Below are 18,602 nucleotides of genomic sequence, written 5' to 3'. Positions count from 1 at the left end.
CAGAGCCAGGAACAAGGGTAGAAATGAAGGCTGACCTGTCAGGTGTGTCAAACGTTAAAGATTAGAAATCAAAGTAAGAAACCATGAGAATGCAAAATCTAGTTCCCCTTTCAAGGAGGATAAGCTAGGTGGCCAGCTGTGGATGTGTGTCCGGAAAGTACTCTGCACTCTGTGATGACGTGTGGAGACACAGGGAGAGCTGCTCTCCGGGCAGAGCTCACACCGCGACCCCCAGCTCCTACGTCAGGACCCTGACGCGCCAGGACAGTCTTCTTCACCAAATGCCACCTGGCCCTCTGCCCGCACAGCTGCCTCTCGGTCTGTGCCACACCGAGGGCATTTACATCTTAGTTGTGGTCTGTTCTCACTCTGGGAACACAGCTGAGGGGGGAGACCCGGGTAAGTCTAGATCAGTGGTTCTCAACCTGTAGGTTGTCCCCTTTTGGGGGGTCCAATGACCCTTTCACAGGGGTTTCCTAAGACCATCGGAAAATACAGATGTTTATATTATGATCTGTGCACCAGCTCCCGTGGTGTGATGGTTAACACTCTGGATTCAGAATCCGGCGATCTGAGTTTGTATCTTGGTGGAACCAAGGTTCTTGGAGGAGGAGACATGGTCAGTCATTCTCATCAACTCAGACTGTGAAACCCCATATAAACGGGCTGCCCATGCATGCTGCAGCATTGCCGGGGGCATGTTTCACTTCACTTCATATTATGATTTGCAACAGTAGCAAAATCACAGCTTTGATGCAGCAAGGAGAATAATTTTCTGGTTGGGAGTCACCGCCACTTGGGGAACTGTATTGAAGTTTCGCAGCGGTAGGAGAGTTGAGAACCACTGCACTAAGCCAGCTGTCCAGCCTGTATTTCTTTCTCTCTGTCTTTTGTCTTTTTGGTTTTTGGTGGTTGTTGTTGAATTTTTGTTTGTTTTTTGAGACAGAGTTTCTCTGTGTAGCCTTGGCTGTTCTAGAACTCACTTTGTAGGCCAGGCTGGCCTTGAACTCCTCCTGCCTCTGCCTCCTGCCTCCAACCTGAGTTCTAGGATTAAAGGCGTGTACCACCACCTGCCTGCTGTATTTCTATTTTCTAATATAATATAATCACAATTTGTATGTGTAATTAAAATAGTTTCTACATGAAGCATACATCCTAAAGCTTATGTTTTCAAAAAGTCATCAGTTGTATCAGCCCAGCAGGATACTATGGAGACTGCTGGTCCATAGAATCTGAGGACAACTTCTGCTTGTGTGGGAGGAACCAGCTGCAGCTGGGCAAAAGCCCAGAGTCCTAGGACTCATTCTTCAGGGCCCCCCTTAGAGGGTCCCTTCAGTGGATGGGGTAAGGTGGGCCACCCTGCCCCTGTTACCCTCTGCACCTTTGGACAATGTGCTCCAGGAAGTTGTTGGCACCTTATGGCACCTTATGACACCTTATGGCAAGGTATCCGAACCCTTTGTGGGGAAAGGGTTTACTAATGACAAAGGGAGCTTCCTGGTTTGGCTCTGATGAAAACCTGAAGCCACCAGAAGTCAAGGCTGAGAGGTCAGTGAGGGTGTGGCCAGTGACCTCACCTCAGGCCACACTGGAGGCCAGCCCCAGTGACTCATCCCTTACAGGCCTGGGAATCCTGCCTGGAGTGAGCACAAGCCAACAAGGCCTCCACCAGCTCTCTAGCAGGGCAATCGCCTCTCAGATTAACTTCCTGCCACCGTAGCCCCTGAATGTAATTGCTGTGGCCCTCTGCCATGGGCTCCCTAGGCAGCAGGCTTTCCACAGCAGGAGCAAGGGGCCCCTGGTAAGTTTGGATGGCACCCCAGAGGTGAGAGTTGTCAGAACTCTACACGTAAGCACCTTCCAAGACTGGCTAGAGAGGTCTAGCGGCTTCCTTCTCCCAGGAGGCTCCACGGGGCATGGCAGGGGTGGGTAGAAGGGTCCACTCCAGCTCAACTCGAGCACGGTCTTAAGAATGATCTGAAAGCAGGGGGAGGATGAGCGAGTGGGGAGGCAGAGCGTGTCTGTGATGGGCCCCCACGGTGGGTGATGAGGCTGGCAGGTGAGGAAAGAAGGTCCTGCGCACTGCACTCAGCCTTCTGGGGAGAGCATATGAATGAAGCCTCTTGAACAGCAGATGCTGGATCCTGGGGTTTCTGCTGACCCTCCCAGGAACTCTCAGATGCACCCCTACCTTTCAGGTCCCTACTCCTGTAGAGGCAGCTGGAACAGGTCTCACCCTCCCGCTTCCCGGCATTGGCCCAGATTTTCCCAGTAGGCACCACCACCCTCCTCTGGATGGGCTCCACCGCAGCGTTTAAACAGCAGCGTTTAAACAGCGTTTAAGACTAACTATGCCTAGAAGAACAGGAGGTTACCCCGTGTGCTGATTCTTCAAGAGAGCCAGTCTTGGGTGAGGCCTGGCGGGTGCCAGGGCTTCTTCTGTTTCTAGTGGCTTTACAGGAGTGTGCCACCACACCCAACACAAACAATTTGTTTAGTGTCAGGCACAAAAGTGTTCTGGAGGTTTCTAAAATACCACTTCTGCTGGTGTGTTCCTGCTGGGACTCACTCCCAAGGGTTGCACACAGCGCCATTTCACATCTAACCCTATCTACCATGTCCCCGCACACCCTGCTGGGCCGTCTGTCCCCTGCCTGTCTTCATTTTGCCAGCTCCTCCTTGTGCTGCAAGATTTGACCCTAACAACACCTCTGTCGGGAAACCTTCCTCCGGCCTCTGTGTGCCCTCTCCTCAGAAATAGATAACTGCACTAAAATATTTAAATATTCTCTTTTTAATAAAGTCCAGCTCTGCCTCAGAGGGGGAAAATAATAGAACCAGTGATGGATGGAGGCTGGTTTTCTAGAAATTGGAAAGAGACTGGATACCAGCATGAGTTTAAAAAAAGAAGTCTGCCAGATTGACCTGATTTTCTCAGGAAATAGAGCAGACAGGATCCCTGGTTTCCAGCAGGATGCCTGGGAAGGGGACTGGGAGAACACGGCTGGATGGCCGAATAACTGCGCATGCCCCTGGCCAATGGATGGTGCCGAATAGAATAACTGCGCATGCCCCTGGCCCACGGATGATCTGGTCCAAGACAGCTGCACGGCCTGGGAGGTCTAGTGTGGGCAGCTTGGGGCCTTTGGGACTGTCCTGTCTTCACTGCTACTAATGGCTAAAAGAGGATGCTCAGAGCAGGCTGAAAGAGTAACCAGATGCTGAAAATATAGACCTGTAAAGATCTCAAGAGTGGACCAAACTGACCGAGAACAAACCGGATGACGGAGCAGTAACTCAGTGTCTGAGTGCACCCTGCGGGCTTCAGGGGACAGCTCACTGTGCCAGAGTGATGTGGCTGCCCAACCCAGCACACTTCCAGGCAGTAGTCCAACAGAAACCTCAAGGCCAAGGTCACTGCGAGCTGACCAGACAACAGAGAATTTAAAGGAGACTGGCCACGATGGCAAGCCTGTGCCTACTGAACGGTGGAAAGCAATGGGGGTGGCTTATATAGGGGAGGGCTGGTGGGCTGAGGCCCCCAGGCCACTGCCCAGTCCACTGTGCATGGAAGAAGCCAGTAAAGGGGTTCAGGAAAGCTCTGCTTCCCTGTCTGCATGCTCTGGTGTTGGAGCCACAGGATCTGAGGAAAGGGATCCAACTGATGTGCACCCCCTTTGACTTGTTATCCCGAGTAAGCCCCTTGTTGAACCAGGCAGAGACTCCACACCCACCATAGAGATGGCTCTAATGGGCCTGGGATATCTGAGGCTCACGGTCAGCGTCCCGGGCATGATCTGTGGGTGTCCAGGGACAGAGGATCTACAGTGAAGATGTACAGGGAAGGTCAAATATAGCTTAGTAACAGCTGACCAGCTCCAAGCTGCCTGGGGTGGGGGCAGCTGGGTTGGAGCAAGCTATTGGTTCCCACGAGTGAACAGAAGAGGCTGATGGCCCACCAGGAAGGGACGTGAAGGGAACAGAGCAACCCCAATCTCTCTAAGCATTTCCCAAGTTGCAGATGTACCTGATAGGATTCGCCCTGGCTTTGAATCCTACATTTCTTTCCTATAAGACATTATCTTTAGCGGGAGATGGGGGTATATGCCTGTGATCTCAGCAACGGGAGGTGGGAGCAGGAGGGTGGTGGGTGGGAGGCCAGCCAGGGGCACATATTGAGGTCCTGTCTCAAAATGAAAGCAACATTCTGACCCCCACCAAAACTCAAAGATCCTTATCCTCAGTGATGGGGGGAGCAACAGGGTGCATGCAGAGAGGTGAGCAGGAGTCATATATGCATGCATGCATATGTATATAATCTACAGATACATACCAATAAAGCGTATTCTTTTAACTACCATCAAGTATAAAACAGTGGTGCCATCACTACCCCCTGGTCAAATAGCTTTTCATCTTACAGAATGAGAACAGTACCCAACCAACACTGCTTTGCCCTCCTGTCCCCAATCCCGGAACCACCATTCTACTTGTCTCTGTGGGTCTCACTCCTCCGGGCACCTGACAAACATGGACTTGAGAATCCTTTCACGCCTTCACAGGTGTCCTCACGGTTCATCGGGTGCCAGCATGCGTCAGAATGCCCTTCCTTTTTTTACTTTTAAGGTTTTATGCATTGTTTTTATTTATGTATATGTATGTGTGCCTGCATAGTTTATGGGCACCGCCTCCAGGTAAACACATTTGTAGGAAGCCCAGTGTGGGTGCCTACAGCTGAAGCTGGGTCCTCTGGAAGAGCAGCCAGCTTTCTTAACTCCCGAGCCACCTCTCCAGCCCCACACCTTTCCCTTTTAAAGCGAGCCGCAGTGTGTTTGGATTGAAACATCTCTGCCCTTGGAAGACGGAGCCGCTCATCAGCACCCAGGACGATGTTTCAGTGTAACTGAAAGCTAAGTGAGAATATGTGGACGGCTGAGTCTGGAGGAACTACATCCCCAGCCGGGCTTGGGGATTTTCTACCTCATAATTAAGGACCGAAGTGTTTATTATAAAATTTATGAGAACATTTCCAAAAGCTTAAGAAAAAAATGTAAATTTGAAGAAAACAACATAAAAAGTAATGATCCTGAAACGGGTGTTCAAATACTTGGGTTTGGTCTCTTATCTTGCCTTTTTAATGGATTCTTTTGATTGCAGCAAACACTTTTGGGCAAGGGCAAGTACTGTTAAATGTTACTGTGTAGGGTGCTATATGAGTTCAGATAGCTTTTCTGGAAGGATACAAACCCAAAGTTATTGGTGCCACTTCCACTGGAGAGGAAATTGGGGGTGTGGGTGAAATGCTGCCTTTTGGTGCTGGAGGCCTTTTTCCAGGCTGTAGATTTTAAAAAAAAAATGTTTCCTAGCTAGGTGTATATGGGTCTTTTTGGTCTTCCTCTTTTTTTTTTTTATACTAGCAAATCAACAATAGGAAACTGCTTTAAAAAAAACCAACTCATTCAAAAGTTCCAAGTTTGTCTTTTAACCATTTGACCATTTTTTTTTTTGTTAGTCAATGATCATTTTCTGGTTACTCCATAAATGGACAGACATTGGACTTCATATTAAAATGGTAGTGAGCGGTGATAGTTTGGGGTTCAGCCTCAGTAATCACATTCTTAGGGAGAGTGAGGAGCACCAGGGTATGTTAAATGATATGTGGGTTTCTGCTCAAAGGGGAGCAGAGAAGTTAATTTTGAGTGCATACCTCGGGCCCGTCGTCTTGGGAACTCTCCATTAGTCTCTGTACAAATTTCTCCACTATCTGGGGTCTCACGACTGAAAAGTTTTCTTTCATGACTTGGTGTTTCCAAAGGTCTAGAAAAAAAAAAAAAAGCCAACAACAACCACCAGATCAGAACAGGAACCACAAAACACAGACAGGTACCAAGGACATGACTCCACAGCTCCCAAAAGATGCCAACACCACAATCTGCCACTTTGAAATGCCAGCGGAGAGGGAAGGGGGCAGTCCAGGACATAGAACCCTCTAGAACATGGAGGAAGGGAGAGATCTAGCAAGGTTCTTAATAGAACTATCTGGGGAAGGCCTCCTGGAGACCAGTGCACAGTACTGTAGACAAAACCCAGAAGCAAATGCTACGGCATGGCTATTCATTCCTCTTTCAAGATGTCTGCCTTAACACCCCACGTCTGCAGGATAATCTCAGCGGTATGCGCCTATCCTAAGTCAACGAAGAACACGGCTGATGCGCGGGCGAGAAAGCATGCACCGGCACAAACTCATTCAGAGCAAAGTTTCATACGCGGCAGACGCTGCGGGAAACTCAGCTGGCCGTCATTCGGGGTCATTTTCAATTATGGCACCCCCCCCCCCCCCCCGGAGTAGTAGGCCACTGTTCACAGGAAGATTGTTGATGGTGTTGACCAAATTCCAACCACCTCGGGTTAGGAAGTGAAAATGGCAAGGCAAAGAACAGTGGCTATAGAAGGAGCCCACTCAGCGCCAGGCTCCAGGAGTACCCCCATCTTTGCTCGATATCATCCTCCCTCCTTTGGGACTGCCCACAGCAGCGCGCGCCTTTCCGCTGTTTTATTAAAACCCTCCTCCTGGTTCTCCTCTAGCGGTTTACCGTCTCATTTCTTCGCACCTTTTACGGCAGAATTCCCAGAAAGCAAAGTCGTCCCTCAAACCCACTTGCCTGGTTTTCACTTCCACAAGTCTGGGGGAACTGATTTTATTACAAATACCCACAACTTCCACTGAAGCCAATGGCTTGACTTGCCTGGCCTAGCATTTTGCCAAAGTCGTCACTTCCCCTCAGGGGAAGCTGCCCCTCTCAAGGCACTGGGACGCCTTCAAAAGCCTTGCTTTCTTCTTAGCTCCCCGTGACCTAGCTTTCTTTGCCACTGAGCCGCTCTGCTCTTCCACACTCCCCCGGCCCCAGGTGTCAGCCTCTGCCCACTTGCTCATGTTGGTATACTCATAATTATAATTACTGTAATAATCATCTCAAGTTTGGGCTAACAGCTTTTTTATTCTAAGATTAAAATTAAAACTTAATTTATGCTTAATAAAGTTACCAGCGTCCCCTCTCTAAACAACTTCATCTGCAGCTTGCCCCATGTCAAAGATAGAACTTCCATCTTCCCAGACGTTCAAAAGCCTGAGATCGTGATGGACTGACTGCTCATTTCCAATGATCCGTGCTGTATCTGATCAGTCATTGCTGCCTCGGAAGGTACCCAGCATCCCACCACTTATATTTTCTCTGCTTGCAGTTCCAAGTCAGGGGCTGGAGAGGTGGCACTAACAGTCAAGGGCTTGCTTTGCAAGAAAAGGACCTAAGTTCTGCCCTCAGAACACACCTATAAAAGTCAGTTGGGTGTGGTCCATTCCTGGGAAGCTGGAGGCAAGACCCACAGGGCTCACTGGAGAGAGGCAAGCGGAACACAGGGCTCACAGGATGGAGGCAAGAGGACCCCAGGGCTCACTGGGTGGAGTGAAGCAGACCCCCAGGCCTTACTGGGGAGAGGCAAGCAGACCCCAGGGCTCAATGGGAGAGGCAAGCAGACCCTAGGACTCACTGGATGGAGGCAAGTGGACTCCAGGACTTACTGGGTGGAGGGAAGCAGACCCCAGGGCTCACTGGGGATAGGCAAGCAGATCCAGGGCTTACTGGCCTTGGAGCTTAGCTTGTTGGTGAGCTCCAGGCTAGTGAGGGGTCCTATTTCACAAACAGGCGAATGTTTTCTGAAGAATGACGCTTGAGTTTGTCCTCCAGCCTTCTCATGCATGTGTACTCACATGTAGATGCACATCCATGCACACACATTTAAAATAAAGCATACACCAGATCATGTCACTATACTGGGGCCTTAGAAGCTGTGGATACGTTGGAGAAGTCAAGCCCCGCTGCTCCCTCCTCTGTTGCCTGCTGTGGCTTCTCACTTCCTCTCAGCTGAGAGTCCCTGCCACACACACTCCAACATGCATGGGATGATCTGAGAACAAGCGCCCGCATTCGCTACCATCTGCTCAGAAGCAGCCGCGCCTCCAGGATTTCCAGGCTGTGCTGTTGACCCCCCAGTCTTCATTTTGAAAATAGGATCCTACATTTCTTCTACAGATGACTACTTTGCATAATGAACCTATAAATCATAGTTCATGCGTCTTAAGATGCTTAGCGCTTTGCTTTAAAAAACTTTGATGGAACAGACAGAGCTCGTGATCATCACGGAAAACTTCAGACAAGAGCTCGGATGATTTTCCCAGGGTGCTGTAGGGCAGAGGCCCGTTGAGGTGTTGCATCATCCATCACATGCTCCAAGCTTGGGACCAGTTTGGGGTTTATCTCTGACTCCAGCTAAAGAGAAGCCTTTTCCAGCTCTCTCCCTGCACGTGAGTCCAAATTCAGACACACAGCTGTACTTATAGGCTGGAGCCAGGGAGAGAAGAAGTCATTCAAGGAATTTCTGGCAAAGAGGAGCCAGCCTCCACATCTGCCTTGTTCTCGGTGCACGTGTGTGGCCATGGTATCTTCAATAGGAAGTAGTGGGAGGATGTATGTTCTTGCTCTCTCTCTTTGTGTATGTCTGTGTGTGCGCGCACATGTCTATGTGTGAGTGTGCATGTATATGTGCATGTGTGTTCACATATGTGTATCTGTGTGCACACACATGAGTGTGTGCATGTGGGGGAAGGGGTATGGTGAGTGTAAATGCAGGTCGGAATTGCGGCCAGAGGATAACTTCCGGCGTTGGTCCTTGCATTTTGTTTGAATCAGGATCTTTGCTTGATTTTTCCCATTGCATTTCGCAGGCCAGCCTGTCTTTCTGGAGGGGTTGTGCTAGGACTACTGTGTGCAGCAGCACCCAGCTTATACGATTCTGGGAGTTTCCCTCTGTGTGGCCAGCACTCTACCCTGACTTGAAGCCACAGTTTTGGCAGAGGCTCAGAAGTGGGAGGGAGGAAGCATCCTTGTGGTTAAGTGATGATCTTTTTCTCTATGCCTTGCCCTTGACTAAAGGAAAGTTTGATTTCGAGTTGGCCAAACCATTTCCCCTTTCTCCTCCTCTCAGAAACTTAGCTTGAAGCCCTGTACTTCCCCCACACAACCTGGTTCTCGGTCATGAGAATCCAAGACAGAGTGAAGGCTGAAGGCACACAGGTGCAGTCAGAGATGTTCCTCCCCCTCCTCTCCTCCCTTCCATCCTCTCCCTTCCCACCTCTCCCCTCCCCAACAACCAGGGACCCAACAAGTGAGAGCTAGAAATGCACATGAAGGTAAGACTGTGTTCTCCCATGATTTTCAAACTGCGACCCCAAATACCAGTTTCCCAAGCATGGCATTATTTTCTGGACAGGATAGCAGTAACAATACATAAAGGCCCTGGTGTCTAGACTAGGAGGAAATTCACACAAGACCTTCTCTGAGTTTTCCAAATGTATTGCAATGGTTATTACTGACTGTCAACTGGAGAGGCCCTAGAATCCTCCAGGAGACAGACTTCTGGGTGTGGCCAAAGGAAGTTTCTAGACTAGAGTCATTGAGCTGAGAAAACCCACTCGAAATGTGGGCAGCAATAGTGGGTGGCAACATTCTGAATAAGAAGGCGAGTGAAGCAGAGCTTCATTGTTTCCCTCTCTTTCTCTCTCTCTGCTCCCTGACTGTGGGTGCAATGTGACCAGCTGTTTCATGCTCTTGTTGCTATGGCGTCCCTGCCGTGATCGACTGTAACTGCCACCTGGGAGCCAGAACAAACCCATTTTCCATTGAGTTGTCAGACCTTCAGTCACACGAAAGAGGAAAGTAATTAAGACAGAAAACAAGCCAGGATGGTGTCCAATCCTGTAGTTTTTGTGTTCAGAGGCTCAGGGAGGGCAAGTTCAAGGATAGCCTGGGCTACATAGTGAGATCTTGTCTCAAGAATTTAAAAAATTTTTTAAAAAAAAGCAAAAAACAAGGTATTGACATGTAGGTCAGTGATAGAGAGCACTTGCCTGGCATGCGTGAATCCTGAGGTTCAATTCACAGTGTTGGGAGAAAAAGAGTAATGGTTGGGAGGTCAATCAAAAGAGGCCAACTGAAGCAGAGGCCACTTTCAAAGGAATTGTGCTATCTGTATTTGATTTTACTTAAAACACACAAGTCTACAAATACTTGCTGCTACCTCACACTAAGTGCAGGCCTCTGCACATGCCCATTGCAGCACGGCTGGGGCGGGAGCATCTCTTGTAAATATGGAGGGTCCCAACATGCACTGCGGTTCACTGTTGATTCCGCAGTCAGCAGACTTTGGCAAAAGTGACTATAAAGGGTAAGGATGACAGTTTATAGGTGTATTTGTCTTGAAAAGGAGTAATTAAAGATCATGAAAGTCTAAACGCATTATTTCGTGTTTTCACAATTTTGCCCCTTCTGTCATCTGTCCCAAGCAACTACACTTTCGATGAGGTTTTCCAAAAAATTTCAAGTTAGTGTCTTAAAAATCTTTTTTCTTTTTCTTCTTGACAGGCTGGCTGGCCTGGCACTTTCCATGATAGCCCACAATAGCCTCAAACTTGCCATCTTCCTCTGTCTTCAAAGTGCTGGAATTACTGGTGTGAGCCGCTAAGCCCAGCATGTGAACTGAGCTCCCGGAAACAGTTTCCAGTTCACAGCAGAGCACAGCGCGCTCACAGACGGCTTGTCCTCCAAGGCACCCGGCCTCTACTGGCCGTACTGTGCATCCGAGTGACACAGCGACCCCAGGGGCACCCCGGCCACGATGAGGCTCCCACCTGGTGTTCCACACTCAGCAAGTTGTGAGGATTGCTTAATGACATGCGCGCACCATTATAGTGTTGGTGGTCATTGTTCAACTGTCCCTGCTTCCCACATGGATCTCCTGGCAATTGCTGCTTCTTGTTGTTGTCGTCTTGTTTTGTTTTTACCGCCTCCGTGATTTTGACTGTTTTCACAGGTCACATAGTTGGAATCATACACGACTGCATTTTCAGAACAGCGTCTTTCACTTAGCAATAAGTATTTAATCTTCGTCCATGTCGTTTTAAAAAATTATAATTACAGCTTTTTTTCCTTCCCTTTCTTTCCCCCAAACCTTTCCGATACTCCTCCCTGATCTCCTTCTAATTCATGGCCTTTCTTCACTAGTTATTATTGCATGCATGTATGCATCATACATATATACACATATGTATTTGTAAATTAAGCCTGTCTGGTCTGTCTGATGTTACCTGTATGAATGTTGGCTGACCTTTGGGCACTGAACAAGCATTGGTGTGTTCTTCCCTGGGGAGAACCACTTCTCCCGCGCCCAGTTCTCCTCAGTTGCCAGTGTTCTTTGTGTAGGGTGGAGGAAATGTCCACTTTGTCACGTTTGTTTGCATCTTCCTTGTTCAGCTCACATTTGAGAAGCCATGTTGGTGAGACCTCGTGTGCAGTTTCTGATATTACTGGGAGACACAGACTCACAGCAAACTCCCTGATCTTATGGAGCTTACAATCTTTCTGCTCCTTTTTCTGCCATGGTCTCTGAACTTTAGGTTAATATACATTTAATCTTCCTTCATGTCTGTTTATGGGTTGGTAGCTCATTCTTTTTCTCTTTTTCCTTTTTTTCTTTTCTTTTCTTCCTTTTTGGTAGTACTGAACTTGCATGTCAGGCAAGAACTCTATCCTTTCTTCCTTCTTCTCTCCCTCCCTCCATCCCTCCCTCCCTCCTTTCCTTCCTTCCTTTTTCTATCTCTTTCTCTTTCAAGACAGGATCTCCCTTCGCAGCCTTGGTATGTAGAGCTGGCTGGCCTCAAACTCACAAAGGTTCAATTGCCTCTACCTCTTTAGTTTTGAGATTAAAGGGTCCAACTTTTTTTAATGTTGATTTAATTTTTAAAATTATATGTATGTGGGTATGTGGGTACCCATGGAGGCCAGAGATGTCAGATCCCCAGTGTGGGGGTTTGAACTCAGGTCTCTGAATTAGCAGTACTCCCTGATAGCCACTGTGTTATCACCTTAGCCCCAAAATTTTGGGTGGGTTATGTTATTGTTGAATTTTTTTGTTGCCCTTTGTTTGTTTGGAGCCATGGTTTCTTTACATAGCCCACTATGTAGACCAGGCTGGCCTCAAACTCACAGAGATCCACCTGCTTCTTCCTCCTGAGTGTTGGGATTAAAAATAGGCACTATCACATCCAGCTTGTTTTATTTCTTTTTAGTATTTAAGAATAGTCTATTAGCTAGATATATCACAGTTTAAGCAAATCAACTTGGTTTTTAAGAAACAACAGATCTCTGTACATATTTTGCCTTCATTGGCTTATGTAATTTTGAATGAAATCACTCAAATTCAAGGACAACTAAAACCTTCATAGGCAGGTTTGGAACAGGCGATGATCAAAAGGGACAAAACCAGGTCAGAGGTTGTGACTAATCCATACTCTGCTGGTTTGCATCCACAAAGGATGATAATGCACCCATACATACATATAGACAGACAGACAGACATGTACACACACATATATTGTATGTATGTATGTGTGTGTGTGTGTGTGTATGTATTCCACTTTGGAGACTCTTAGATTTCAGATTATTAAGGGAAAATTAGAAAATCTGCTTAAAAATCAGTTTAATGCCACAGTGTCAAAGACAGAGGTGGCTGGGTCTCTCTGAATTCGGGAAGACTGTGTCTGGCTTGGAAAGCTGCAGGCTGAACCAGGGTATCTGGAGTCACTGTTAGCTCGGGGCTTGGGGGCAGAGGCGGGGCAACTAGTTCGGTTGTTAAGAGCTAATACCAGGACCAGGTGTGGATGCTATCTCTGCAGCCTCCCTGATAAACTGGAGACCATGAATAAAAAGATTAAGCTCCAAAGAAGGGGTGGAAGGGAGATAAGAGGGGGAGAGAGACAGAGAAAAATCTTTCAGGGTGTGTGTGTGTGTGTGTGTGTGTGTGTGTGTGTGTGTGTGTGTGTACATGGACCCTGAGGCTAGAGGTTGACATTTCTTTTCCACCTTATATTTTGAGACAGGGTCACCCACTGGGCTGCCTGGCCGTTGAGTTTCCACCTTCCTAGTGCTGAATTACATGCCTGACTTTTTACATGAATACTGAGAATCTGAACTCATGTCCTCGCGCTTAGGAGGCAGGCACTTTCCTCTAAGCAGTCTCTGGTGCCCTTGAGTTCCCCTTTGGCGGGTACAAAAACAATCCCTGGTTTGGCCAAAGCAAAGACTTGAGGGAAAACCCCAGAGCCTCTGGTAAGCCTGCAGGGTCACTGGGCTTCTAACCGTTCCCTAATCCTAGCTTCTGCTGAGAAGCGCCCAGCTCCAGGCTAACCGTGATGTCAAAGCTAAGCACTAACTGCTGTTTCTCTGGAGCAGAAACTGCCTCTGAAAGCTTTGCCAGTTGTAGCTGCAGTGAACTGTAGGTGGGTGGAGATTTCAAGGTTCTAATTAATGAAATGTTAGAGGCACAGATTAAACCGGAGAGACACAGCATCCTTGGCACACCGTGGGGACCTACTTGCTTGCTGTAGGGAACTCAGTTGACCCAGACCTCCGTGCGGAGACAGACCCCATTACACACACACACACACACACACACACACACACACACACACACACACACACACACCAAAGGCCAAAACCAAAATAAAACAAAAACAGTAGCAATCACTGCACCCATCAGTCCTGGCTTTTATTTTATTTGTGTGTGGTGTTGAGGACTGGCATATGAGCAAACACTCTGAGCTTTTTGGCTTTAAATCCTTGTAAGGATGGAATCCAAACCGAGGTCTCACCAGAACTGGTCAACACACTCTAGCCAGGGTGATGGACTAACGTCAATGTGACCACAGTTCAGAATACTTCACTCTGCCCCTCTGCTTCCCCCCACCCCACAGGTTTTTACACAAGACTCCCTGGAAGCCCTCCCACCCCCCATGAGTGTCCCATCTCCCTGCCCAGGGCAGCACAGTCACAGAGCAGGCTGCGCCTCACCCCCACCCAGGGTGTCATCAGAGTAACCGTCTGGACCTCTAAGGTGGTTGCACCTGCCTGGGGTGTGTGGCTTTTCTGCTAGGATTCAGAAGGGAACCACCTGGATGCGGGAGGGACGCGGCACAAACAAGGAAGCTTTGTGTCTGGTGAAGTGTTCCGTAACTGGAGCTGTGTCACACTCCACTCTCTGGTGACATTTGGAGCCGCCCTTGGGGGAGTGGTCAGCTTGCACATTGCACGGCCTTTCCCCAAAGCCCTGTTTATGAAACTCAGTGATTCAAAAGTCCTAATAAAATGACACTGGTTGTGAAGAAAGAGAAAAAAAAAAAAACCCAGGTGATGTCTTAGGTGAGGACGAGGTTATCACCAACATTCTGGGGTACATGGCCTCCTCTCGAATCGGAAAACCTATTTGTTTTGCTTAGCTCTAAGGTTCTGAATTTTTCTGTGGGATTATTAGGAGTCAGGAATACATTTTTGATGGTAGCCATGAGCCACAGAACCTGGTGCAATAAAAATTCAGGGCCACCTGCTCAAAAAACAAAAGAAGTTTCTTTGCAAGCACTTAATAGGAAGCTTTGCCCTCTCCCAAAGTCTCCTGTCCTGCTGGGTGTTTTCTTGCTGTAATCTCTTGGGTGTGGGGCTAAGGGAACCCTCAACTCCACCCACATAGTTCAATGCCACTATACAGGAGACCCAGTTGCTAACAGACCTAGGTACCACATCTTAGCTAGGAGGCAAAATTTGAGCCAAGGTCTGCCAGCCCTCAGGAGGACACAAGGGTTAGAGATCAGCCTGGGCTACATAGTGAGACCTTGCCTCAAAACAAAAATCAACACACACAAAGCCTTTTAAGTGGGAAGAAATATGCCGGTGATTTATGGTATTTCTCTCCAGGTTGAAGGTGTAAAAGGATATTTTATCTATGATTTATGTATTTTGTAGTGCTGGGGATCAAAACCAGGACCCTGTATTTACTCTATGTATGTGTTGTATGTACTCTACCACTGAATTAGAGCCCGAACTGATGACTTTTATTTTTATTGCTGTCTGTCTGTCTGTCTGTCTGTCTGTCTCTCTCTCTCTGTGTGTGTGTGTGTCTGGAATTCATTATAAAGCCCACACTGGCCTCAAACTCATGGCAATCTTCCTACCTCAGCCTCCCCAGTGTGGGGACTACAAACATAAGCCAGGCTGTTGTTTACAATGAGTATGGATACAAGGATAAGCTGTGGGTCAGGACAGAAAGACACCTGGGATGGGAAAGGCGCCTCACTCTGGAGCCTGGCAGAGAAGTAAGAATTCCAGGAGCAGCGGGAAGCGATGTCTCAGCAGTTAAAAGCGCCTACTGCTCTTTTAAAGGACTCAAGTTGGGTTCCCAGCTCACACTTGCCTATGACTCCAGCTCCAGGGGACCCGATGCACTGGACATCTGCACTCACATGTACACACACACACACACACACACACACACACACACACACTTAAAAATAAAAATAAATCTTTAATTTTTTTTAAAAAAATCCCAGCACAATCAGTAACATTTATTGTTATAGAGACAATACTTTTTTTGTCTAGAGAAGAATGTTAAAACGAACATGCTTATGAGCTAAACCTCCGTGGCCTTCCAGTGTAGTCTTGCTCCTTTTCCGGGTATTTTCTGGGGATACCATGAAACAGGACTAACCTTCTCACCTTTCCCCTGCAAGCCTTGAGCCTAGGGTTTCATCCTATCAGCTGTGACCCTAGCCAATCCCCAGGAGCCACCCCGTGATCTTATTTGGGTTCTTTATCAGCCCTGTGAGCCAGAGGTTCAGGGAGCAGTGCCCATGATGACTACAAGACACGGAAAGGTGACTTTCTTTTCCACACCCACGCTCTCAGGTTGAGTTACCCTTCTCCCTCAGGGCCTCTTTTTGTTATGCCCCGTTCTAAATATGATACAGTTCTCTTAATAAGCTCCAACTCCGCTTCAAACTGGCACCTCCTGAATTCTTCTTTTCTCTAGAGAAGTGGAGAATCTGTCTTTACCTGAGCAGGAATGCCTAAAAATTAAGAAAACTCTTCAGGCTTTGGCTGGTAGTATGGGACGGTGTCTGCCCCCACTATCACTGACACTTCGTATCAGAAAAAAATGTTAATTTTTTTCAAGTAGTAAAGGAAGCGTTACCTGTTGGGAGGGTAGGCTCCTCCTTGGACTTTTCTGATAGAAGCAGGCTCATCTCTCTACTAACTTTCTTCAGCACCTCTTGGATCATATGAATTTCTAAACTTTCCAGAAGCTTCTGGAGCTGGAATAAGCACGGGATGAGATTAGCATCACTCTGCAATTCAGTTCTGCACTGGGCTCCCAAGGGTCGTTCCTGCGAACAGGCTTTGGTCTGTCCTCTCCTCAGCTTGTTTCTCTGAGAAGAGTGTGCTTCCCAGGGATCAGTACACCTCTTTGCAGGTCAACATCTTTTTCTTTTTTCTCATGGCCCTCATTCTGACCAATATAACCTTTCTTACCATATTCTACAAAGCACTCTGGGTCTGAAGAGACCTCATGCTTTTTTTTAAAAAAATTAATTAATTAAATTTTTTTACCTACTAATCCCAGTTCCCCCTCCCTCCTTTCCTCTCACTCTCCCCCTTTTCCCCAACTCATTCCCCATCCACTCAGAAAGGAGTCTCCCATGGGAAGTCATCTAAGTCTGCCACAGCACCTCATAGAGACAGGACCAAGCCCACCCCACCCCTGCCCCAGGCAGAGCAAGGTATCTTTCCTTAGAGAATGGGCTCCATAATCAGGTCATGTGTTCGGACCTCACACCTTTTGACGGCCTCTAAATGACACCAGAAACCTCATGATCTGTTACTTTAATAAGAGTCTGAGAGTCAATTAATAACCAAGGAGGGTGTCACGAGAAGACCTAAAGCTGGCACACATCAAGATGAATTGCTCCAATAGTTATTCATTGGAGCACTCCACCCAGGACGCTTGCAGAGCCTTCCCCTCCCTGTGGGAGGAACGGAGGAACGGAGGAACTCCAGAAGAGCCAGCCTGCAGGAACATAAGCAGTGTGCTGGGCTCTGAGGCTTATATGAAGTTAACCCTGACATTCCCCGTGGCGCGGTGGCTTCTCTGCTCGGACAGTCAGAGGCCCTGGGTACCTTACTCAAGCTGAGCAATGGCTGGTAAAGATTACTCAGCATACTGCCCGAGCCACGGCAAAAACTGTGCTTCCTTTCTCTGAGAAAAACCACTTTGAAATGCTCCGTTCAATATTTTCATTTCCATGTGGATGTGCACCAGCTGGTTCTCTCTCTCTCTCTCTCTCTCTCTCTCTCTCTCTCTCTCTCTCTCTCTCTGCTTTTTTGAAAGACAGTTTCTCTGTAGCATTGGAGCCTGTCATGGAAATAGCTTTTGTAGACCAGGCTGACCTTGAACTCACAGAGATGCACCTGCCTCTGCCTCTGCCTCCTGAGTGCTGGGATTAAAGGCATGCGCCACCACCTCCCAGCTCTGTCACATTTCTTATGATGCAGCATAGGAATTCAAGGAAAATGAAAATAATGAGAACCTAGACTCACGGAATGGAGACATTTGGGGGTACTTCTTCTTTGCTTACTCAAGCCCCGCACACCTTTAAGAGTGCCCCTCCCGCACCCCACCTTGAAGGAAACACCATTTGTGTTGACTGTAGCTTTCCAAGCCAGGGCAGCAAGGCAAGTTTTCAAAGGCAATTGGAAGAGAGTTCTGGTACCTGCTGAGTTTTTATTTCGATTTCTGAGGCTCCCTTTGGGGGAAGAATAGATTGGCTTCTTATTATTAGTCCTTCAAATTCATCTTCTTTGCCCATCTGCCTGGCTAAAGATTTCAGGCTGGGGTAGAAAATGTCAGCTCTGAGACAACAAAGAGACAGAAATTAGCAAAGAAACATATTCCCTCTCATTCAGTTTCTCTGTCAGTCATTTTCAATTTCCCGTCACCCATCTCTACAGACACATCAACAACTAAACCCGCCACTCCTTTGGTCAATATTAGATCCGGCGGCCTCTCCCTGCTGAGTACATAGAACTCCTGTCGTCATGCCGCAAAATGTTGACAAGTCTTCTCATTTCTGACAGGGAACCTGACCTCAGTGACTTCCGGCACAGATGGTCCTGAATGTGCCAGAGAGAAGATGGCTGAGGCCTGGGGAGTGGGCCCTGGCATAGTAAGTACTTGTTTAGAAATGCACGCCAGAAACAACAGGCCTTGCCTGCCAGCTCAGTCATCCTCGCTGAGGTGTGTAGCCAAGGGCTGGGTAACCTTGTGGATGCCACGTGTGCCATGTCACCCTCTGGCTCAGCGCTGGGGCTGCGGGTGTCCCTAGCAGCAGCGGCAGTCTACTCTACAAGCTAAAAACTCAGCACTGTGGAGTCACCTGATAAGCTAAACTCCACGTGACAAGCTCTAGGGAGGAAGTGACCATCCAGGACAATTCACTGGAGTCTAGCTCTTCCCCACAGCTAACACGGAACAGTTTTTCCTTACAGCATTGTTGCAGTGACTCTCCTAGCTGCCACCTGATGCAGTTTGCTGCGTGTTCCAGAATCCTGGTCTGACTCTCTCGGGGAAGGGGGAAGAAGCCTCGAATCCCAGGCTCTGCTGCTGACACG

General features: G+C 48.0%; 1 protein-coding gene across 3 annotated transcripts in view; it reads right to left on the bottom strand.

Annotated features, from left to right (window-relative positions):
* LOC125394476 (uncharacterized) overlaps positions 1–18,602 on the bottom strand; it is a 184,542-nt gene that overhangs the window by 21,107 nt on the left and 144,833 nt on the right. For all 3 annotated transcript variants that reach the window (XM_087910709.1, XM_087910711.1, XM_087910712.1), the window contains 3 exons: positions 17,705–17,843; positions 16,129–16,249; positions 5,705–5,814 (listed from right to left, as the gene is read on the bottom strand). In XM_087910709.1, coding sequence (XP_087766835.1) covers positions 5,705–5,814; positions 16,129–16,249; positions 17,705–17,843 — 370 coding nt within the window. The remainder of the gene's footprint in view (positions 1–5,704; positions 5,815–16,128; positions 16,250–17,704; positions 17,844–18,602) is intronic.

Source organism: Myodes glareolus, chromosome 1, assembly GCF_982192425.1.
Source record: "Myodes glareolus chromosome 1, mMyoGla1.1, whole genome shotgun sequence".
Classification (NCBI taxonomy): domain Eukaryota; kingdom Metazoa; phylum Chordata; class Mammalia; order Rodentia; family Cricetidae; genus Myodes; species Myodes glareolus.
Note: the sequence above shows the minus strand (reverse complement) of the source record. Positions and strands in the feature narration are given on the sequence as shown.